General features: G+C 49.1%; 1 protein-coding gene across 9 annotated transcripts in view; it reads right to left on the bottom strand.

Moving 5' to 3' along the window:
* The window catches only part of TACC2 (transforming acidic coiled-coil containing protein 2), a 984,629-nt gene that overhangs the window by 98,066 nt on the left and 863,236 nt on the right, over positions 1–23,327 (bottom strand). For 7 of the 9 annotated variants that reach the window (XM_069611973.1, XM_069611974.1, XM_069611969.1 and 4 more), the window contains 2 exons: positions 2,762–2,908; positions 843–919 (listed from right to left, as the gene is read on the bottom strand). In XM_069611973.1, coding sequence (XP_069468074.1) covers positions 843–919; positions 2,762–2,908 — 224 coding nt within the window. The remainder of the gene's footprint in view (positions 1–842; positions 920–2,761; positions 2,909–23,327) is intronic. The other 2 variants (XM_069611970.1, XM_069611972.1) reach the window with 1 other exon arrangement.

Below are 23,327 nucleotides of genomic sequence, written 5' to 3'. Positions count from 1 at the left end.
ACCCACCCGCCTCCTTCTTGTTTACAGATTCGCCAGAGCGCCTGGGGACCAACTCTGTTGGTGACGTGCGCTATATAAATACCTTTAACATTAACATGAACACGAGGTTTATACACTTTATTTAGCACTCCGAGAGTTTGGAAAAATGACCCCCTAAATCTGCCTCATTGTTATGGAGGTTTTTATTCTCAGCACTGCCAATGTTTGCAGCTAAGGCACACTGAGATTCATTGATTTTCCCAGGATCATACACTTAGCTTAGGTGGTGAAACTAGGATTTGGGCCCAATTGGAAATTCAAACGCGTATCTTCCCCATGCACAAAATAAATAGTTTGATAGCAATGCATTTTAAGTACCGAAATTACATAAAAACACTAACCTGACATTATGTAAATCGTTTTAGAAACATGTCATGCACAAATAGGATTGTATCTTTATTTTGCTTTGTTAGCATAATGCGATACATCAGGGGGAGCGGTTGTGCTTTCCTGCACTATGACTTTTCACAGGAAAGGGTGATCGCTGAGCTGGCGATGCTTAGGACAGCGCAGACAGATTGGTACTCCTTGAGCTTGGAGAAGTCCCAGCAGCTCAATACAGCTCAAAAAAAGAAGTGCAGGTACCGAGGGATGGTTAGGGCCGGCCCACTTAAAGCACTGATGCAGAGGATCAAGCATGATGGTCAGGAGATCACACTCCTACATATTCACACTTGTGGAGTTTCTTCAATGTCACCCACACTCTGCACTCATGCCTTAAACTCATACTCACCTCTGACCCCATGCACCCAAAAACATCCACACTCCAACCCCACTGCCTCCCCGTGAAGTCCTGCACTCACCTCATCTCCACCACTTCCCGCCGACTCTTCTCGTACTTCTCCTTCCACTCACACGCCTCCTGCTGCTTGGCCGCGATCTGAAGGTGCAAGCAAAGGGAACAGGGAAAGTTAGAGTGGAGCTCTGCGTCTGCGCACTGTGTCCCCCACTTTGTGTTCGGGTTCCTTGGGGTCTCCCTTTATTGTATCACATCGTATGGTATCGTATTCGGACTGCCCTGAGACGGTTTCAATATGGGAGGAGAAAGGGGGAGGTTCCAGGTGAGGCGCTACTGCCTAAATGTATCCCAGCGCGCTACCAACTTGAACGCAGGGGGGCGGGCCAGCTCAGAACTATATAGGTTTGCGAAAAAGAAGGTGATCGTGTATATTGCGTAGGTTCGGTAAAAGATTGTTCCCTAATTTAGCTGCTAAAAGGGTGCCTGATGTTCCGTAAATACTGAATTTTGGTAGCGGGCGATGGCCATGGTGTGCTCACTTACATGGTGCTTTCTGTGGGCGGGCGATGCGGCCTGTACAATTTCAGATGCTTCTTAAGGTAAAGCAGGACGAACAGAGGCATCGCTAAGGAGGGTTTGGGGGGGCTATATACGCGGGTCTCTTGGTCCTAGCCCCGGATAGAAGCTCAAGGGCTTCAACCAAAAGGCAGCAAGCCCCGAGTCCCGCCAGTCCCGGCATTAGCGTAGCCCCGGATCTTTTCCAGACCCAGCAACAGCCCCGAGGGCGAATCCGTACAATGCTTTGTGCGCAATGGTCCGGACGCTTAAGATTCTAGAATATGTAAGCGGTAGCCAGTGACGCGCTTTAAGCGCTGGAGATGTATGCGCATGCCTTGGCACTGTAGAGAACGAATGACTGATTCGCTGGCACCTGCGTGGAGAGCGTGCAGTGACCGAGCCTGGCTCCCTCGATAGCCCTCGCTACTGTGGCGCAATGCGCTTGGATAAGAGAGGTTTCATTGGCACAAGTAACATCGATTGCAAGTGAATGCCAGACTCCGAGGGTCTTAACAGCTTTCGATTGTTTGATTTTGTGACCATATAAGGTACATTCGGGGTATATAGTGCCTGTGTTTTGGCCTGATGAAGAGAGCGGCTGAGCAAGATCTCTCTCTTTTCTCCATGTTTCACATTTTTTATATACTGAATTTTGCTTTGATTAGTGAGGTGGCTGACTAACAACGACGATCTGTGAGTAGCCCGCATAGTTTTGGAATTTGATACCCAGATCTACCAAGGTGTTGTGAAGATGTATGGGGTAGATTAAATAGGAGCGGGGGGATACAGGCTTCGTACGCCCAATATAGCATAATTAATCCCGAGTAGTAATTTGAGCCATAGTCCAAAACATCTGCAGCACTGCAGGCTGCAGACCCGTAGTATGGAGGGTGTGGGCGCTGCTGGCTCCTGGGTCTTCCTGCTTGAGCTGGGAATCCATCAGTCATCTCGTAGCAACACAGTTTTTATTATAGACAAAGTTATGTGAGACCTACGTCAAACTGCAAACATTAATAAGAACATTTCAAGTATGCTAGGATGGAGGGTGGGAGGGGAACATAACGTTTCAAAACAGATTGCACAGAATTTAAGGGTTGTCATCTGGGAAAGGAATTGTGTGCCAGTGCCACAGTGGCTATTCCAAAATGGAAGCATGGCTTCAAGTATTGACTTGCCTGCGCTGGCCACAGGCAGCCAAACCATGGAAACTCTGGTGTCACAAGAGGCATTTACGTGTTCATTGGGGGTCACTTGAGGTTGGGATAGGGGGCTATGTACTATTTCTGGGCTCTGTGGAGATCCTTGGAGATTTCATCGTGCAGCCATTTCACACTGACGTTATTGTGTACAGATTGCATGTCAAAGTGAGGTAATGGGAGCATAGCAGGGCCTGGAGTGGTGGTGTTGACTGCTGTGATAACTTACCTCCTCTCTGGCTACAAGCAGTGCTGAGTCCAGGTCTTGTTGAGGATAAGGGTGGAGCCGCACGTCGCCGGCTTCCAGAGGAATGGATCTTGAGTAGAGGTTAGTCCTGGAGAGAGACCCTTCACCAGCGGCGAGAGACTCCTGCTGCTGAGGGAGACAACCACAAGAGAGAAACATCAGACATGTGATGGAGTGTCTCTGATAAGCGGAGTTAGTCCCCAGCACGGCTTGCCCTAGGTTAAGGTTATGTTATGTTGACTTATACCACGCACCGCTACCACCCAGGGTAGTCTCCAGGCACTCACGCAGCTCTGCAAGAAAGAGGACGGGGTTGGTTAGTGAGGGTAGAGGGAAAGGATAGGTCCAGAACCAGGATAAGCTGGCATCTGTGTGTGAAGGGTTGCAGATGGGTTGCTTGTATCCGTAAGGGTGAGGCCCAATGCCTGAGCTCTTTGCTGTATGTGAATGTTGTGTTGGGTGTGTGTTTGTGTGTTTAATGTGTACATTGGCTGGCATGGTTGAACACTGCCCCATAGGTCCATGAGCTGTCGGTGAGATGAGGGTTTTCGGCTTTCCATTTTGTAAACAGTGCACGTAGGTGGAGTTAGGGCATTCCACACTCCTCACCAAGCATTGCACCCTTAGAGGCAATGCCAGACCTCAGCAAGCACACAGATGACAATTTGTGGAGTTGGGACATTCTGGCCAACTGACCATCCCAAGTGACCTCGGACTGGTTAGAGCATTCTACACACGCACCACCTGTTGCATTCCACTGTTCAACCAAGACCATCGCAAACTCAGGGGTGGGTGAGAGCATTTCATACTACAAGGTGGGCCGTGAGACAGCAGGTGGGGATGTGGCACTGCAGAGTCCCCTTCGGACACCGCAACCCCAGGTGGTGTTCGGACACTTGTCACTACATGAGGGACTTTACAATGCCAGGTTGGGATCAAGCATTACACCAAACACAATGCAGCCTCAGGGGGGGGATCGGACATCCCCCACACTCTTTTCACCAAGAAGAACCTCTGCGACCTAATAGTATTCCCCAACGTTATGAAAGATTCCTCTTGTTCTTTTGGTCCTCATGCTTTGAAACTAAAAAGCGGAGGCTCTTTTGGTTTTTCCTGACCCCTTTTGTCAGGCAAGGTTTTTTCCACTTCACTTGCCACTGCAACTCACTTTCTGACCAAGTACTGGTTAGTCCCTAAGCCTCCCAGTACAGGTTAATCCTGTCTCCTATCTAACTTTTTTGGACAACACTAACACTTCTGTCAAGGATACTAGTAGAGAAGTGTATAGTGTAAAGAGTAATTCCCACTCTTTTTGTATTGTGTCACCGACAGGTTGGTGGCAGTGTATATTTGTATCTATTTTACTGGTGCACTACTGTGCAGCCTTTATTTTTTGTGCAAAGGTGCCTTTTAGTAGCCAAAATGGCTGCCCTTGGTGTGTGTTAATGCCCTGTTTTCTGGGCGACTGCCTTTGTTGGCCCCTTTCCTCCAGTTCAGGATAGGAAATCGCCATCTATGTTCATGTATCTTAGCTGGCTCTGTCCACAGCTGGCGGAGGACAGCTGTGGCATGGCACTAGTGAGAACTGTGTTAGTGCCTCACACACCATAATCCGCATCAGGTCTGGACTGGCCTATAGGGGGCTCTGGAGATTTTCCAGTAGGCCTCTGGACCCTAGGCAGGGGCGGACTGGCCTGTCGTGAACTGTGGAGGTTTCCCGGTAGGCCTCTGCATGCTGTGCCTCTTTTGTGTGCTAACCTATTTTATTTCCAAATTTTCTCATAGGAAAAGGGTTGGGCTTGTTGAAAATGTGTAATATGGGGCTACTTTGAAAACTATTTCCAGGGCCTCTTTAGGTTCCCAGTCCACCCCTGATCCGCATCCAGGATCGGATACCCACTCAGAGTTTGTCACCCGTAGCCCGGGATTTTGAGTATCTGGGGAAGTCCTGTTGCCATTCTACAGTCCACCACTGGAACATGTACGCAAAGCACTGGTAGGACCTTGAAAGACAACAGGCCTGCCGCTGAAAAAGGGCATTGGCCAAGACAACTCCCATGAAGCAAATGGGGTAAATGACTTTTAGTCCATTGTCCCCTTTCCCCCATACTCTTGGGATGTCCCTCGGAATGGGGGGCAGGCCAGAGCATGTTCCTAGGCAGCATAAAATAATGTTTATTTTGCATGTGCAAGCCTCAGAGCGCCCGTACAGTACCTCCCCACGCGTGCCGCCTAACTGTCAGTCCCTTTGTTTCAGTCAGACTTGGAAACGTATCATTAGTGGGGGTCGGATGGAGGGTGTATGGAGGAAAGTGGGCTATGGACTAAGAGTACCAGTGTCACCAAGGAGAGTAACTTCCCCATACTGCTACCTTCCATCCACTTTCCACCATTCTTTTGGGAGATTCTAAAGCACCCCGAGAAAAGTGGGTGGTCGGAACTACTTTGCAAAGAGATTTTGCAAAACTGCTTGTTCGAAAGAGGCATCATCCAGTGAGCAGTGTTTAGAGGAAGAGTGCGTGCGTGACCATGTAGTGGCTTTACAAATGTTCTGTATGGGCACATGAGTCTGGAAAGTCACAGAGGCGGCATTGCTCCATAGTAGGTGTGCGTGAAGATGCTTAGGAGGCCTTTGACCCTGCAATCTGTATGCCCCCACTATGCTACCGACCAGGCAATGCGCTTTGGAAGCCTATGCAGCTGCCGACCCCGGCACGACACCTCCAAAGCTAACAAAAAGGCGTCTTGCTCGTAAAACGTCAGTGATCTCGCTACATCAAGGGTATGGTGTGTCTTCTCAGCCTCAGTGCTCGGTGATGGGAAGAGCACTGGTAATGAGAGCCCCTCATTAAGATGAAAAGCACTGAGTACCTTTGCTAGGAAAGCCGGTTTAGGTTTACGCATCACTTTATCTGTGAAAAATCTGATGTAAGGCTCCTGTACACAGAGCGCCTGTTATTCCGATATGCCCTGTGCTGCTGTGATGGGTACTAGGAAAACACCCATGTCAGCTGCATGGAGGCCATGGGTTCATGCATGAATGCCGTGTGGACTACATTAAGACCCCATGGCCTATGGGCTTTCCTCACAGGCAGGTATAGTTTCGTGAACCCGCTGAAGTGGCGCTTGATCAATGGATCGACTAAAGGTAAAGCCCTAACATCTTAATTTAAGCATTCCCCTATTGCAGTGCGCTAGGTCCTACAGGAGTCCACTGGCATACCTCTTTCTGCCAGGTATGTGATCAAACTCATCAGGCCATTCGGCGTTTCCTGGTGAGGCTCTATCTGAGCCATAAGACACCAGTGGCAGAAGCCTGTCCACCTACTTGCGCATTGTTTCCTGGTCCTTCCCTTCCTGGCTGCTTTGATGACTGCTACGTTTTTGTCAGATAGACTGAGGTGACCATAAACAAGCTCCATAGGTACCAAGCCGTGAAGGACAGCCACTGTGGGCTGGTGTGAAGCACCTTTCCCTTCTGTTGCTGGAGTATATTTCGCCAGATCGGCAACAGCCATGGTGCGTGAACCTTCTGGCTCTCTAGATCTGAGAACCAGAACCTCTTTGCCCAATGCGGGGCCACCAAAGTCATGCTGCAAGCTGTCGATTGCTCCAACTTGTGCAGAACCTCAGTGTTCAGGGGTGAGGGGGAAAAGCATAGAGGGACTGTCCAGCTCAGGGCAGCAGAAACACATTCCCCAGTGAATTCAGGCCCTTGCAAGAGGCATACAGCGCACACTTCTTGCTATCGCGTATTGCAAATAGGTCCACCAAAGGCACTCCCCATGCTTGAAAAACTGCCTGCAGTGCCTTGCGGTTGATCTCCCATTCGTGTGGAATGTCTTTCAGTTGACTCAGGGAACCTCCCTGATGTTCTCTCCCCCTTGTAGGTGTGAAGCCACCAGTGTTATTCCGTGCCCCAAACACCAGTTCAAGATGTCCATTGGCAAAAGGCGCAGTTTACGAAATCATCTACCTCCCTGCTTGTTCAGGTAAACATTGCCGTAGTATTGTCCGTGTAAATAAGAACGCGCCTCCCAGCCAATTATAGTAGAAAAGCCTTAATTCTCAGAAGATTGGTCCTCAATTCTAAGCAGTTTATGTGCTAATCCTGATCTTCCACTCTTCAAAGGTTGTGGATGTCCCAGTTCATTGGAGCTGCTGCCCATCCCGCAAGGGATGCATTTGTAGCTAGCTCTTGTGTAGGCGGTGGAAGCGTGAATGCTACGCCTGCAATGAGGTTCTCTTCTGTCATCCAGCATTGCAGGTCCGAATGTAGGAAAACTGGCACTGCAATCTCCCGTGTTTGCGGTTGGGTGTCTTGACACAGGACGATCTCAGATGAAGTTGCAATTGTCTCATGTGCAACCTTGGGCGGTGGGATCACAGGAATGCATGATGCCATGAGGCCTAGATGTTGCTGAAATGTTATTTCAGCAACATTACAAAGTCTTCCTGAGAAACTCGTTGCATAGTCTTTGGAGACTTACCAGCCTGTCTGGTTGTGGGAAACCCCTCCCTCTTGTGCAGTCCTATAATATCCAGATGAACCATAACCTCTGTGTTGGAGTCATAATGTATTTCCCCAGGTTCAGTATCAGACCCAGCACATATGCCTGTTGCGTGACCAGCGAAACAGATGTCTTCACTTGCAAAGGCGTCGAGCACTCAATCAGCCAGTTCTCTAAATATGTACCCCTTGTAAGCGAAGGTGTGACATAAAGGCATCAATCACTTTCGTGAAGACCTGTGGTGCAGAATTCAGTCCAAATGGAAGTACCTTTAACTGATAGTGGGTCCCCTGTACGGTCAAGTGAAGTAATTTCCAGTGTGGTCTGCAAATTGGTATGTCCATGTCTGCATCCTGAAGATCCAAGGTGCATAACCAGTCGCCCTCCAGCAAAGCTGCCAGGTTCTGTCCAGGTGTGACCATTTTGAATCTCTCCGTAGGGGAGTAATGATTGGACTGCTATAAGTCCAGAATGGTCCTCCTTCCCGCCTTGTCCTTCTTCAGGAGCACAAAAAAGTGTGAAAAGTAGCCCTACGCCAGATTCTCCAGGTGAACTATCTCTATGACATTCCAACTTCAACAAGCCTTCCATCAGATTTGATGAAAACTGTTGGGCCGGGGGTAGGGGTGCAGGAATTGGGAGACAATAGCATAAACGCACCACTGACAAGGTCCATGGGTCCGATGTCATGGTCCTCCAAGCTGGTAAATGGAAGGATATCCTTCCGCCTACAGGCGTGAAATGCTGCTGGGCCACTGGAGTGTCAAACCGTGGGCGTATCTGCGGGAAACGGCGTTGTGTGGAAAACATGTTTTCCAGTTGGCATTTTCTTCTTGGGGTTTTCCCTGTAGCTTGGCCCCTTTGGTCCCTGCCCTGGTTGCAGGAGAGGAAGCCTCTATAGCTGTTACTAGAGCTTTGTGTTTTCTGGTGGTATGCGAATGATCTGGTCTTTTGTACAGGCCTGGATATCGCTGCCAAGCTTTTTGCCGTCAGGCGATGTGCTTTCTCCGTTGCCCATGCCTCATCAGTGGTGGAAGCCTGGACCTTCTTGTGGACGTCGGTTAGCAGTTTTGTGCTCTTCAGCCAGGCTCCTCTCTGCAAATCAATGCCCAGGCACATGCCTCTCGCAGCAGTGTCTACGTGGGCAGCCACCATCACTAGCATATTCCTCATCATGACTTGGCATCTCTGCCCAAAAACTGCTCTTTTCTTTCAGGCGGCAAGTCATCTAAAAAACTCTCCCATCTCACCCCACGGCTTGTTGTTAAACGCTGCGAGAATGTCGTCTGTGTTTGCCTGTCTAAGGTGAAGTGCGCTGTTTAAATATACATTCTTTGTAGGGCGTCCTGCACCCTTTCTTCTTTCCCTGAAGGTGCTTCTAACGTTGCTGAATTTTTGGTTGGTGCTTTCCCTGTGCTAATGCTGTGGATACAACCGTGAAGCGTGCAGTGCGGTTGCCGGATAAACATATGTCGGTTCCTGCTTGTAGCGGAGGGGACTTGTTTGGTAATATGTGGCACATTATGCAGTTTATCCCACACCTTTCTGGCTTCTGCAATGATACCCCGTTGTATTGGGATACCGACTCTCTCTGCTTGCTTACTTAGTATCTCCGAGAGTACTCCACACTACACCAGAGGGGTGTCTAGTATGGGAATCTATAAGAACTGCACTCTGTCCCTGGCCCTGTCCTGGAACATCCGGATCGACGAGGATGTTTCCTCCTGATCCTCTACTTCCATGCCATCCTTTGTTGATGCTGCGTGCAACTCCTGAGTGACTGTGTGCCCTGATGACCCTTGTGTCGATGTAGTGGTCTGTGGCACCGTGGTCTGCCTTGACGTGGTCTGTAATGGTAAGGGTATTCCCACGTCCGTTGTGAACACTGTTGTTACCACTTATTTCTTTCATGATATCCTTGAGGAAACCCCTCATGTCTGGTCCTTATAGTGCGTTTTTGAACTGTATCATCAATGATTCCTCTGATTCAAAAGGACGGGTCCTTTTACCTGCCCTGCTGGCATAATAAGGTTGTTGAGGGAGGGCCTGTCTGGTATAACCCCCAAAGGCCATGTGTGAGCCCACCTGCCAGGCTTGTTGACTCAGATATGTATTACGTGAGGGGACCATCCACATCACACGTGGCTCAAAGGGCCTCGGCTGTGTCTCTCGTAAAGGTGGATGCTGAGACATCGCTTTTTGACTGTGTCTCTTATGTTGGCAGAGAGCAGCTCTTTGTGCCACCAGCAAATTCAATCCCCCCTTTCAGACTATGTAAACGTAAAATTCAACAGGGGCTATGAGAAACCTGAAGGTATCTCCCTAGCTAGTCCCCGAGGATCTGTCATCCAGGTGTCCAGGACACAGCCATTCTATTGGATCCAGTTCCTGGCGGTGGACCAGTGAGGGAGGTTCACCTGCATGGGGGGGGGGTCCTTGGGGAGTGGGACACCGACAGGCGAGACGTGTTATCCCCCCTTTTCCCATACCAACACTTTTGCCGAACACGAAATACCACGGACTAACACCAGAGTCGTTTACCTGACATGTCCCAATAGAAGGGTCAGGAAAAGTCAGACAATTAACCAGAATCACACACACCTGACAGCCCTTTCCCTTCCCCACAGGGATAAAAGGTGGAGCACAAGAGCACAGGATGAGCAAGGTAGACTGCACAACGTGAGAGCTAACTCTGCACGGCAGTTCAAGAGGAGGAGAAAGGCGGCGCAGACCTAGAGGGTGGCAAGCGACCTTGCCCTTTCCGACTAAGGCCTGTGAAAACTCAGCAAAAGGACTCATAAGTCCGCAAACAATAGTCAGTGTGTGTTGCAACAGATTTCAACAGTACACAGGAACCTCCTCCGCTGATTGCCAAGCCGGGGAGAGACGCTTGTCTCTGTGTTACCAATCTTGACTCCAAGAAGAAAGAAAGCAAAGCGGTTCATCACAGCCGGTGAGTCGAGGGGAGTATCAATAAGAAACCGAAATGTGTTAAACGAAACGTAGCCAATGGCTAAATTGAACTTTGAAAATCATACAGATATTATTGAGGAAAGAGGGGGAAAACCAGCAACAGAGGAGTGCGGCACCACGTGGGTGCTCACACAGGAAACTCTGGCCGATTACCCGATGGTAGAGACTACTGTAACCAGTAGGCCTTGGGAAAAGTTGGAAGAGGTCAAAGTGGTCATACAGGGGTCTTGTAAAATCCTCTGTACCGTCAAAATTCTTTGACCGACAGATGATTGGGAAGCTAAGGGAAATTAATCCTGCTTGGTGAAGTGATCGTATGAACAGTGTGTTGCAAAGGTTGGGAAGAGTGAACCCAATCGAAAGATGTCCACACTGAATTGTTTGAAAAGACATTAAGATTCGTGAAAACAAGGAGTATTGCAAGACAAGGAGAAGTGAACTGTCCCCCTTGTCATTTGGGGTCCGAGCCCGACCGAGGGAGATCCAGAGGTGAAAAGTCATCAGCCAAAGTTCTTTGAGAAAGGAACGGTTTAGCTGATTTGTTGAATACGACTTGTGAGAGGCCTACGCCCGGAAGAGGGGGACCCAGCGGTGAAGCCATCACCTAAAGTATAAGTTGAACAGAACTTTATGTTTGTTGGCTGAAAATATCTGGCCCTCGAAGGCAAGAGACTTTTGTTAAAAGGAACTTAACCATCAAAGAACCTGATAGCTGATGCAGAACGGTCGGCTCATGCTGGGAAAGCTCAAGTGTGTGCTGTGCTCAGGATATCCGCCTTGTCCCGTGGTCAAAACATGGGGAAGGGAGAACCCTGGCAATAACATCCTGATTTATTATTTGTGAACACTTCTTTCTTTATTGAAACCCTATCCCACACTTTTTCTGTAATTAGCTGTAAGGAATTGGCAATAGTTTTCTTTAGTACAGGCCTTTTTATTTTGACACAACGCAACAAGAACTGCCTTATCTTTCATTTGATGGTCGACGCTTGCTCCCATCTTCGATTTAAGTTTAGCTTAGGCATTTTTCCACTCTGCATTTACAGTTTAATAAACACCCTTGAACTGTGATCACTTGTCTTTACTGTTGCCACCATGAGTTCCTCACAGGGCAAAGTGGTGGTGGAACCTGGACATAAGAAACAGCTGCGGGGTAACCCTGACCCTCTCAGTTTGGTGGCTGCTCCCCTTTTCCTCTGGAAACCTGAAATTACAAGCTTACTACTGCACTTGCTTATTGACTTTGTGCTATTGTGCCATATAAAACATCTTTTGTATTGACTTAAGGCTCTCCTAAATCAGTAAAACGGCTTACTTTCTTGTGACGTGCTCAGGTGCTAGGACTGGTCTTCTGAAGTCAGTATTAGCGGTTGTGCTGGTTTGCCTTATAACTTGTATGGCTTGTATGATATTGCCCCTTGTTTTCCTCCTCATTTTACCTTTGTAACTGTGTAATCACTTGTGTTACAATTGTACAACTGTTTATTAATGAACGTGTGGTGGATGGTGTTCACTTTGGAAACCTTACTGCACTGCTGTCTGCGTTGAAACTAGTCCTTTCCCCTCGCTTTAGGAAAGTTTGAATCTGGGTGTTTTTGCATTGCTGTCTGTGTTGAAACTAGGCACTTTCCCCTCTCTTTAGGAAAGTTTGAATCTGGGTGGTTTTGCAGTGCGCTGTCCTCCTACCCCCCCTGTCTTCAGTCCATTCGATCCTGCGGTCCCCTGTGTGTATTGAATGCCTGTTGCCTTCTGTGTGCCTCCTTCTCTGCAAACCCTCCCCCTCAGGTTTTCCCGTGGGGCTCAGCAGTGCTTATATTCCTCCCTCAATCTCCCTTCGTGCATCCCCGGACCCTCTATGGTGCTCTCAATCTCTCCCAGCTTCTCAAACCTCTACTCTATCTCCTATCCTATCCCTCTTACTAAGTCTGGAAGGAAAAGGTTCAAGAGGGATATCCTGGTCTCCAACTCAGGCCTGCCCATTGCTGACATCCACCTTAACGCTTCCTCCAGACAACAAACTTCCACTTTGTCGTTCCCTCTCCAGACCTATGGACCCCTCACATGGTCTCTGTTCTTTCTGGGGGCTCCTTCTGCCTCATTAATGGTGGAAATCAGTGGTAGGTCCCCTTGGCCTCCTGCCACTCCTCCAAAACCATCATCAATGTCTATCTAAACAGTACTATCATGGTCCAGGGCCCTCAGCCCAATCTTCTCCTTTTCGATAGGCATTTCCCGCGTCTCATCACTTTCCTCCCTTCTCATACCACTCCTTCTAGCACCTGCCTGGCTCTTCTGCCTCCTCCTTCCTCTGTTGCATCTCTGGCACCTACTTCCTCCTCTCTAGCCCCTCTGCCACCTCCGCCTATTACCTCTGCCCACTCTTGATCCCATCTACTGCTTCCGCTGGGTGTTCAGCACTCACGTACCCCACCCAGGAGTTCTTTCACATGTGGCAACCTGCTCCACGTCGCTACTCTCAACTCTTGCTCTGCTGTCACACACTCCTTTGACATCTGCCACCGCCTCTAAGACCTTGACCTGGATGTCCTCGCTCTCACCGAGACATGGTTCAAAGGCAGCATTGTCACAAGTTTCAAAACTCTCCACCCTGAGAACTACAAGATCCTCTCCAAGCCCAGAACCAACTGGCCTGATGGTGGAGTAGCCCTTATCTTTCCAGAGTGGGTCCCTGCTTCTGTCATTCAAACGCAGGCCTACTCCTCCTTTGAAGGCCCTGTCTATCTCTCCTGGCGTCTCTCTGACTGTGGCCACTGTCTAGTACCACCTGGCCAGGTCACCCTCTTCCTCTCTGAATGGGCTGACCTCTCCTCCTCTATCCTTGACCCTAACTCTGAACATCTACTCCTCAGAGACCTCAACATCCACCTGCATGCCTCTAATCCCTCCTCTGGACTCTTCCGCAACCTATGTGACTCTCTCTCCCTTTCCATTCTACCCTCTGGTCCGACACACTCTGCCGGACACACCTTGGATGTTCTCATCTCCTCAGACATCCCTCTCTCTAACCCACTCACCACTCCTCTCTCTTGGACTCACCACCTTCTGCTCTCCTCACACCTGAAATGTCCTGTGCCGCAGGCAAACCCTACTGCAGCACTGATACCCTCCTTCTCGGTCATTCGGCCCATGAAGCGAGTGTCAGTGGACGCCCTTGCCTCTACTTTCTCTGCTCCTCCCACTCCTGCGGCTGACTCACACTTTGACACAGCCCTCTCTAACCTGCATCTTTCTATCTCCAGCACTCTGGACATCCTTGCCCCTGTTATGAGAATCCATCTGAAGCCTACCTCCAAGTGCAACTCCTGGTATGATCTGTCCTTGTCGCCCTGACACGCAAGTGCAGGGTGGTTGAGAGGAAGTGGAGGGCTTTGGATGCATCATCTGACAAACTGGCCTGCTGTCTGCGCCAAAGGCAGTACAGACTCTCGGTCCTCTCCAAGAAGAGGGTCCATATCCAAGCCCGCGTCTCTGCTGCCTCTAATAACATGGCCAAACTCCTTAAAATTTGCAAGCAGCTGGCCAATCCTACTGCAGTCTCCACCTCTCATGTTCCTTCTCAGGCCCTCTGCATGGCACTGGTTTCTCATTTCACCACTAGAACTCAGGACATCCTGTCCTCAATCTCCTTTTCCTCTCCCCCTAGCTCTCTCAACCCCCATCTGGCCGCCTCTCCCTCTCCTCCATCATTCTCCTCTTTCTCTCTGACAACACCAGACGATGTTTCTAGACCAGTCCGATCTATGTAAGTATCGTCCAAACAGGTTCTCCCCTGCTCTTCCAGAACCAACGAGGACCACATTACTACTCTCGCTCCAGCCTTGGCTGAATTCAGCAATCAGTATTTTGCCAGTGGAACCTTCCCCTCTCTCCTCAAGCACTCCCTTGAGCACCCCCTCCTAAAAAAGCCTTCTGCCAATCCTACCTGTCCGGCAAACTATTGCCCGATTTCTCTCACCCCTTTCCTGGGCAAACCCCTGGAAAAGCTGGGCATCTCCCAGCTTACTCTCCACACTGAATCTGTTGGTTGTCTCCATGACATATGATATTTATAACGCGCTTAATACCCAGAGGTTTCTAAACGTGGACCGGGGATCGACCCTTTGTTGCACTGTGTTGTCTTGCTTCCAAGGCGAGCATGCTGCCCCTGAGCTATGATCCCGAGACTCATGACCATTAGTCTGGCTTCAGAGCAGCCAAAGGCACAGAAACTGCACTCCTGAACACCTGTGAAGATCTGCTCTCCAATCCTGACTCCAGATCTCCCTCTATCCTCACCCTCCTCGACCTTTCCATTGCTTTCGACATGCTCAATCATACAACCCTGATCAATCGACTCTGTGAGAAACTGGGGATCACGGATCAGGCCTTGGCGTGGCTGATCTCCTTTCGCCAGGACGGTCCCCCCCAGGTCCAACGTGGGTCCTTTCTCTACACCACCTCTCTCTCCGCATGGGGTGTCCACCTGGACTCTATCCTCTCACACTGGCCCTTCAATGTCTATCTGGCCCCTTTGGCCCACTAGATCTCCACCTTCTCTTTTAGCTTTCAGTGTTATGCAGATGACACTCAGCTCTTTTGCAGGCTTCCCTCAGCCTCCTGTCCGCCCTCACTCATTCCTGACTGTCTATCCAGGATTCAGGAATGGTGTGCCTCCAGCGATAGCTGCCTTAATGCCAGTAAGACTGTAGAGGAGGTCCCAGACATGGCCTGCACCCCTGCCACTCATTTTGATGCACCAGTAAAATACTCTCCAAGGTACGTGACGTATGAGGAGCAGATGAACCAACAAAGAGCTGCGCTGGGACTGTGCCCAGTGTACATTAGAAGAGCTGTACCTGTTGAAGTGCCCATAACGAGACAGCCCTGTGCAGCAAGGTACCCCATCAGACAACCATACCAGCCACTGATACAAAACGATGAGTATTTACAGACTGTCCATGAGGAGACACAAAGAGCCCTGAGGGAAGGCAAATGGTAATGAGACGAGGGCCCGGATAGACTCGCACATGGAAAAGGTAACACGCCAGTGTGAGCAGCCATTAAAATGGATACTAGAGACACGAAAGGTGAAGCGATGCTGAAACGTAAAAGAATCATAGCTGTGAACCCAGATGAAAGAATCGAACCAGCCAATATGTATAAATAGGCTAGAAATGCAAGAAGCTAAGAAATCGATACTGCTTGCAATGCTTAGTAGAAGAATAGAGCAGCAAGCGCCAAATATAGATCTACCTTAATAAAGCACAATGTACACGTGCGACTCCATTTTGTAAAAGCAGAAGTACGCCCAGGAGGCCAAGGCCTAACTGGTCGGGTTTCCTATCCAAGCTCAAGCCAGGGAAAAGAGCGGAATCGAAACTCAACAAAGGACGGCTCAGGCCTGGGAAATCGAGTTCAACCCAAGAGAGGGTGGTGAGCTTCAGCTAAGGAGAATCGAAACTTCAGAGCATACCAGCCTGCCCTGCGAAGGTCAAGATAAGGAGGCCCGGGCAGGTGGTGGTACTACAAGGAGAATGTTACGCTCACCTGGCTCCCACAGAGGCGTCGATCTGAACTGGACAGCTGCGGTCTCCACCAATGTGACACGTAGGGCCGAGATGACCGACTGGACTGGCCCACCTAGCTTCATTGGCTTGGCCCATAGGAATATTCTTCTGTAAATGGAGAAAGGGAATTAACCACCCGTGGGGTTGAGCGTAAATCCCCCCACCCCCGCTGTTCTCCCCATAGATCACCTTTGATGTCCCCTCTTATAGTCTAACCTGATGGTTTGAAAAGATGAGCTCTCCATCCTGCATTGAGCGCAGAGGCGCGTTGATAACCAGTTGCTTCACTGGCTCAAAGGAATTGGTGAGTTCCAGAACAATATTGACTCCGAAAAGTATGTAGTTCGTAAGAGTTCACATGTCTGACTTTCACTCTTATCCGATTCCTTGCAGTTTGCAGCTTGACCCAAGCGAACAGTTCCTCGTGGTAGCTGACGAAGTTCAGGTAAGGATTTGGCTTATCCTATACAGTTCAATAAAATAAGGCCAGAATGTAACCTGTGGCTTGCTCCCTTATTCAGGTGTGGAGAGAAAATATGAAGTTCGGGGAATAATGCCTCCGGCGGTAAAATTAGGTAAGTCTATTGTGGTGAGAAGAGTTCCCCTTGTTTGTCCCTTCGTCTCACCTTGTTGTCCTTTTGTTCCCCTTAGGGGCCGGGGTACGGCGAGGATGCAATGGAGACTGCGCCGACCCGTGAAGAGGAATGGTACCCCCAGCGGTAATCAGGTAAGTATATGGGGGTAGTTACTATTGCCTCTGTTTATTCCCTTGGCTCACCTTTGCTGTTCTGGTGTTCCCCTTAGGTGCCAGAGTGCAGCGGGACGTGCAGAAGGATGTGGTGGATCGTGAGGATGCTGCGAAGGCCGGTGAGATCAGCGCGGCGCTGCAGCAGGCGAACCGGCGCGCGTAAAATGCTTCTTTCTTCCAGCTCGAAGATGCGGTGGATCCGGAATTCAGGTAAGGATCGAAGGTTTTGCTCTTATTCTAACCTCTTCTCCTTCTGTTCCTCCCTTTTTCTAAGAGCCGCAGACTCGAGGCGGGCGTGGCAGAAGACTGGATGCAGGCTTGCAGACACGGTGAGCTTTACGTTGCTGGATGCAGAATAACGCGAAGCATGTGCTGCTCTTCGGGTGTGGTTTAAATAGCCTCCAAAGTAGTCCCAGGTAAGTATTCCTCCCCAGCCCCACCCGAGTAAAAAAAAGTCCCTAGATAAAATAGTCCCTTCCAAGCCTCATTTGGCTTGGAGCTCTGCAGCATGGTCTGCATCAGGTAAGCTTGCAGCATGGTCTGCATCAGGTAAGTTCTACTCTATGAGCCTGGCGCCTATGGCGCCAGGACTGACTCTCCATATGAGCCTGGCGCCATAGGCGCCAGCACTGCACCCAAACAGCCCCTAGCAGGGATTTTTGGGCTTGCTCAAAATAACTTGATGCCTGCTTCCGGGGTTGCTGGACCTGGTCTGGTTCCCCGGGGGTAGGCATCATGACAGCACTCCCTCCCAAGGCCCCTCCTAAAGTCGTTCTTCCCCATGGTTTTGGTTTGTCTGGGAAATTTCGGTGGAATCTTTTCACCAATCGAGGTGCATGCACGTGGTCACTAGGTTCCCAAGACCTTTCCTGTGGTCCGTAACCCTTCCAGTCGATTAAATAAAAAAGGTTTGACTTCACCATCTTGGAGTCCAGGATGTTCTTAACTTCAAATTTGGGTTCCCCGTCTATAAGGATGGGGTTTGGTGGCTTGGTTAGTCTTGTCCCTGGTTGCACTGGCTTCAAAAGTGACACATGAAAGACGGGGTGAATTCGCTTATTAGCAGTTAAGTCCAACCTGACGGCCACCGGGTTGATAATGGCCTTAATAGAGTAAGGTCCCAAATATCTAGGGTTAAAGGTCCGCGTTCCCTTGAGAGGTATGTGTTTTGTGGCCAACCGTGCTTGATCCCCTATCTGGTACTGTGGAGTATCACTTCTATGCCGATCAGCATCTTTCTTATATTTCTCCTTCTCCTGTTTTAAATGTGCAATTACCTCCTTAAAGGCTTGTGTAATCATAGCGTGTAGATGGTCCACTGCGGGCAATTCTAAGTGTTGGGGTGAGTCAAGGTCTGAGGTTCGAGGGTGGTGCCCATATAGGGTATAAAAGGGGCTTTGTCCAGTTCCAGAATGTACTGAATTATTGTATGCATATTCGGCGATCCAAAGAATGTCCTTCCAATTACTCTCTGTCTGATGTAACATACAGCGCAGGTATTGTTCAAGAGTCTGGTTGGTCCTCTCCGTTTGACCATGGTTTTGGGGGCGGGGGGGTTACTGGTCGATAATCTCACGTCCAATTTGTGCCAATTGACAACATTTCTTCCAGAAATGTGAAATGAATTGACTGCCCCGGTCAGAGACCAACACGGACGGAAATCCATGTATGCGAACAATGTTTTCGAGGAATTCTTTGGCCAGGATTGAGGCTGAAGGTAGTCCTTTTAAAGGAATGAAGTGGGCCATCTTGGAAAAAAGATCCACAATAACTTGAATGGTGTTAAACCCATTACAAGGAGGTAGACCGGTAATAAAGTCTAACGATAAGGTGTGCCATGGTGTAGGCGGAATGTCTAAAGGTTGGAAGAGTCCAGCTGGTTTTTTCTTTTGACTTTTGTTTTGGGCGCAAATGCCACAATACATCACAAATTATTTAATATCCTTTCGCCAGGTGGGCCACCAGAATTGTCTTTTAATTTTAGCTTCAGTTTTTGCAATACCTGGGTGCCCCTCTTTTAGGGTATCATGATAACGGGAAATGACTAGCTCTTGAAGTTCCTTGTGTGGCAGAAATAGCCGCCCTTGGTATTAAGGCAGATCATTGGGGACAGAGTAGTCTGGGCCTTTCTTTACCTAGTCCTGCAGGGCTGTAGGATCAAAGAGTTGCTGGATCTTTACCTGAATGTCCTCTAGTGCCTGTAGAGTAGTCATGCCAAGAATCCTTTGTTCAGAAATTAAAGGTACTGGTTTTGGGTTCACTTCTGCCTCTCCCATCCCTATTCGGGATAAGGCGTCTGCTTTACCATTCTTACAACCTGGTCGATAGGTTATCATGAAATCGAACTCGGCAAAGAACAATGCCCATCGGAGTTGTCGTGACGATTGGGCCTTGGCTGTTTTTAAATACTGTAAGTTCCGGTGATCGGTGATCACAGTAATGGTATGCCTGGCACCGAGAAGATAGTGTCGCCAAGCCTTGAAGGCGGACTTAATGGCTAATAACTCCTTGTCGGTAACCGCATAGTTTAACTAGGGTGCTGAGAACTTTCTGGACCAAAATGCTACTGGGTGAAGCTGGCCAGTTTCAGGGTCCTTTTGAGACAGGACAGCTCCCATGGCTAGACTGGATGCATCAGTTTCCACTATGTATGGAAGTTCAGGGCGCGGGTGCTTTAACACAGGTGCAGACGTGAATTTCGCTTTCAGCTATTGGAAGGCATTTTCAGCTTCTTCAGTCCACATAAAGTGTTTATTTTTTTGCAAGAGTGCTGTGATGGGATGTACGAAATGTGAAAAATCTGTGATGAATCTGCGGTAGAAATTGGCAAAGCCGAGCATGGTTTGTACTCCTTTAACTGAACCTGGTGATGGCCACTTAAGGATTGCGTCCACCTTTCGTGAGTCCATTCGGACTCCCTTTGGGGTCAGGATAAACCCAAGGAAACCAACTTCTGTGGCATGAAAAACACATTTTTCTAGTTTTGCATATAGTTTGTGCTGGCGCAATTTCTCAAGGACTGCTCAGACGTGCTTCACATGGTCAGATTCTGAAGAGGAGTATACTAGAATATCATCGATATACACGACAACACAAACGTCAATGAGTTCACGAAGGACATCGTTCATGAAGTATTGGAAGGCTGCTGGTGCATTGCACAACCCGAAAAGCATCACCTGGTATTCAAATAACCCATACTTAGTGCGGAAAGCAGTCTTCCATTCGTCGCCCTCTTTTACACGTACCAGATGGTATGCCCCACAGAGATCTAATTTAGTGTATATACAAGCGTCCTTCACTTGGTCTAGTAGTTCAGGGATCAGTGGCAATGGGTATCGGTTCTTAACAGTTATTTGGTTCAATGCCCGGTAGTCTATGCACGTTCTGAGGTCACCTTCCTTTTTGGACACGAAGAACAAACCTGAAGATGCAGGGGACTTGGATGGGCGAATAAAGCCATTGGCAAGGTACTGGTCTAAGTATTGTCGTAGGTGTAGGTTCTCAGGTTCCGTAAGGGCAAAGATCCTGCTACAAGGGGGTTGTGCACCGGGTATGAGATCGATTTGACAATCATACGATCTGTGAGGAGGTAAGGTGTTTGCCTGTTCCTTTTGGAAGACATCCTGGAATTCTTGGTATTCTGGAGGTAGTTGCATGACTGCTGTGGTTACTGTGGCCAGGCCTGCGTTCTGATTTTTCTTTGGGTAACAGGTTTGTGCACAATCCGGGAAGGTTATTCTCTTCTCTCGCCAATCAATACAAGGATTATGTGTTTCCAACCAAGGTATCCCCAGTATTATTTGGAACTGTGGAGCTTTGATTAGATCAAACACAATAGTCTCTCGATGCCCATCCTGACCCAATAGTGTGATCTCTGCGGTGGAATGAGTTACAGGCCCAGAGGCAATTTCAATTCCATCGACTGTGGTGATGACATCTGAGATGGTTTTTCGGCAGAGAGGTAGATTCATCCTGGAAGCCAATTCATAGTCCACATAGTTTCCTATGGCCCTGCTATCAATCTATGCCCTTACTGCGTGCATAAGCGATGGCTGCCCTGGATCTACGAGGACCATTGGTATGATGAAATGCGAGGTCTGAGTATCCTTCTTCAAGCTCGGCAAGCGGACCTCTACGCTTGTCGGGCGTGGTCGTTTCCCGAGTCTGACTCCATATGGCTTTTATCAGCAGCTCCTACCACCTTCTTGGGTGGTTTTACAGGGCAATCCCGTAGAAAATGTCCAGAAGTTCAACAATATAGACACAATTGCATTTGCCATCTCCTTTCTCTTTCCTTCTGGGTTAAGGATCCTTTTACCCCTCCGATTTGCATGAGTTCTGAAGCATCTGCTCCTTTGGGGTTAGCATGGGTTTTGACCAACACCCGATTCTCAAACTTGGCTCGATCAGCCTTTCTGTTCTGAAGTCTGTGATCTAACTGGACCACTAAGTCTATATATTCAGCGCAGTCTTGAGGTGGGTTCACGACTTGAGCCAAGACATCCTTGAGTTCTCCTCGAAGCCCTCGATGAAATAACGTGATTCGTTTTACCTCCGGCCATCCAGTTTCCACTATTAACCTATTAAAGGTCGCGATGTAGGATAGAAGGTCCTGGTTACCCTGTCGTAGGGACAAAAGTTTGTTATCCAGGGCCTGTCCTTGGGAGTGCCGGGCAAATAGTCTTTCCATGCTAGTTTGAAAGCCCTGAAAATCCTGAAGAATTGGGTCATCCTGAGTAACTAGTGGAATTGACCAATCAGCTGCACTGCCTCTGAGATATGACAATACAAAGGCTACCTTGGCTTGATCGTTTGGGAAGGCTCAGGTCTGCATAAAAAGTGCAAGCGGCATTGGTTCATAAACACGACTAACCTTTTGGTAACTCCGGCAAAGCGTTCGGGTGGGGCTAATGGAATATTTCCTGGTAGGTATATTTGCACAGGGTAACTCGATAACACAGGAGATGGATTTCCCCCGGAACCAGGTAGGGGTGCTTGTCCAGCCTGGCTTTGCAATAGTTGCCTAGCAAGGTCATCAGTTTGCTCCTTTGACAAAATTAGTTCTCTCCTAAGAGCATTGGTTTCTTGACGGGCGGAATGCACTTCAGCCCTCAGTTCCCCTAGTAATATGGCCAATTGGTCAGTCTCTGAGGTATCCATAACGCCCGGGTGGGAATTTGTGGGTAGGCTTCGTGTTCTGTTACGCTCACCTGGCTCCCACAGAGGCGTCGATCTGAACTGGACAGCTGCGGTCTCCACCAATGTGACGCGTAGGGCAGAGATGACGGACTGGACTGGCCCACCTAGCTTTGTTTGCTTGGCCCGTAGGAATATTCTTCTGTAAATGGATAAAGGGAATTAACCACCCGTGGGGTTGAGCGAAAATCCCCCCACACCCCCCTGTTCTCCCCACAGATCACCTTTGATGTCCCCTCTTATAGTCTCACCTGATGGTTTGAAAAGATGAGCTCTCCATCCTGCATTGAGTGCAGGGGTGCGTTGATAACCAGTTGCTTCACTGGCTCGAAGGAATTGGTGAGTTCCAGAACAATATTGACTCCAAAAAGTATGTAGTTCGTAAGAGTTCACATGTCTGACTTTCACTCTTGTCCGATTCCTTGCAGTTTGCAGCTTGACCCCAGCGAAGAGTTCCTCGTGGTAGCTGACGAAGTTCAGGTAAGGATTTGGCTTATCCTATACAGTTCAATAAAATAAGGCCAGAATGTGACCTGTGGCTTGCTCCCTTATTCAGGTGTGGAGAGAAAATATGAAGTTCGGGGAATAATGCCTCCGGCGGTAAAATTAGGTAAGTCTATTGTGGTGAGAAGAGTTCCCCTTGTTTGTCCCTTCGTCTCACCTTGTTGTCCTTTTGTTCCCCTTAGGGGCCGGGGTACGGCGAGGATGCAATGGAGACTGCGCCGACCTGTGAAGAGGAATGGTACCCCCAGCGGTAATCAGGTAAGTATATGGGGGTAGTTACTATTGCCTCTGTTTATTCCCTTGGCTCACCTTTGCTGTTCTGGTGTTCCCTTAGGTGCCAGAGTGCGGCGGGAACATGCAGAAGGATGCGGTGGATCGTGAGGATGCTGCGAAGGCCGGTGAGTTCAGCCCAGCGCTGCAGCAGGCGAGGCGGCGCACGTAAAATGCTTCTTTCTTCCAGCTTGAAGGCGCTGTGGATCCGGAATTCAGGTAAGGATCGAAGGTTTTGCTCTTATTCTAACCTCTTCTCCTTCTGTTCCTCCCTTTTTCTAGGAGCTGCAGACTCGAGGCGGGCGTGGCAGAAGACTGGATGCAGGCTTGCAGACACGGTGAGCGTTACGCTGCTGGATGCAGAATAACACGAAGCGTGTGCTGCTCTTCGGGTGTGGTTTAAATAGCCTCCAAAGTAGTCCCAGGTAAGTATTCCTCCCCAACCCCACCCGAGTAAAAAATAGTCCCTAGGTAAAATAGTCCCTTCCAAGCCTCATTTGACTTGGAGCTCTGCAGCATGGTCTGCATCAGGTAAGTTCTACTCTATGAGCCTGGTGCCATAGGCGCCAGGACTGACTCCATATGAGCCTGGCGCCATAGGCGCCAGGACCGCACCCAAACAGCCCCTAGCAGGGGTTTTTGGGCTTGCTCAAAATAACTTGATGCCTGCTTCCGGGGTTGCTGGACCTGGTCTGGTTACCCGGGGGTAGGCATCATGACAGAGAATTAAATACACGAAAAGCTGGAAACTGAAGCAGATTCATGTTGAAGTAACACGT

This window comes from Ambystoma mexicanum, chromosome 8 (genome assembly GCF_040938575.1).
Source record: "Ambystoma mexicanum isolate Mex_15411 chromosome 8, UKY_AmexF1_1, whole genome shotgun sequence".
NCBI lineage: Eukaryota > Metazoa > Chordata > Amphibia > Caudata > Ambystomatidae > Ambystoma > Ambystoma mexicanum.
The sequence above is the reverse complement of the archived record's forward strand: the minus strand, read 5'-3'. Positions and strand labels throughout refer to the sequence as shown.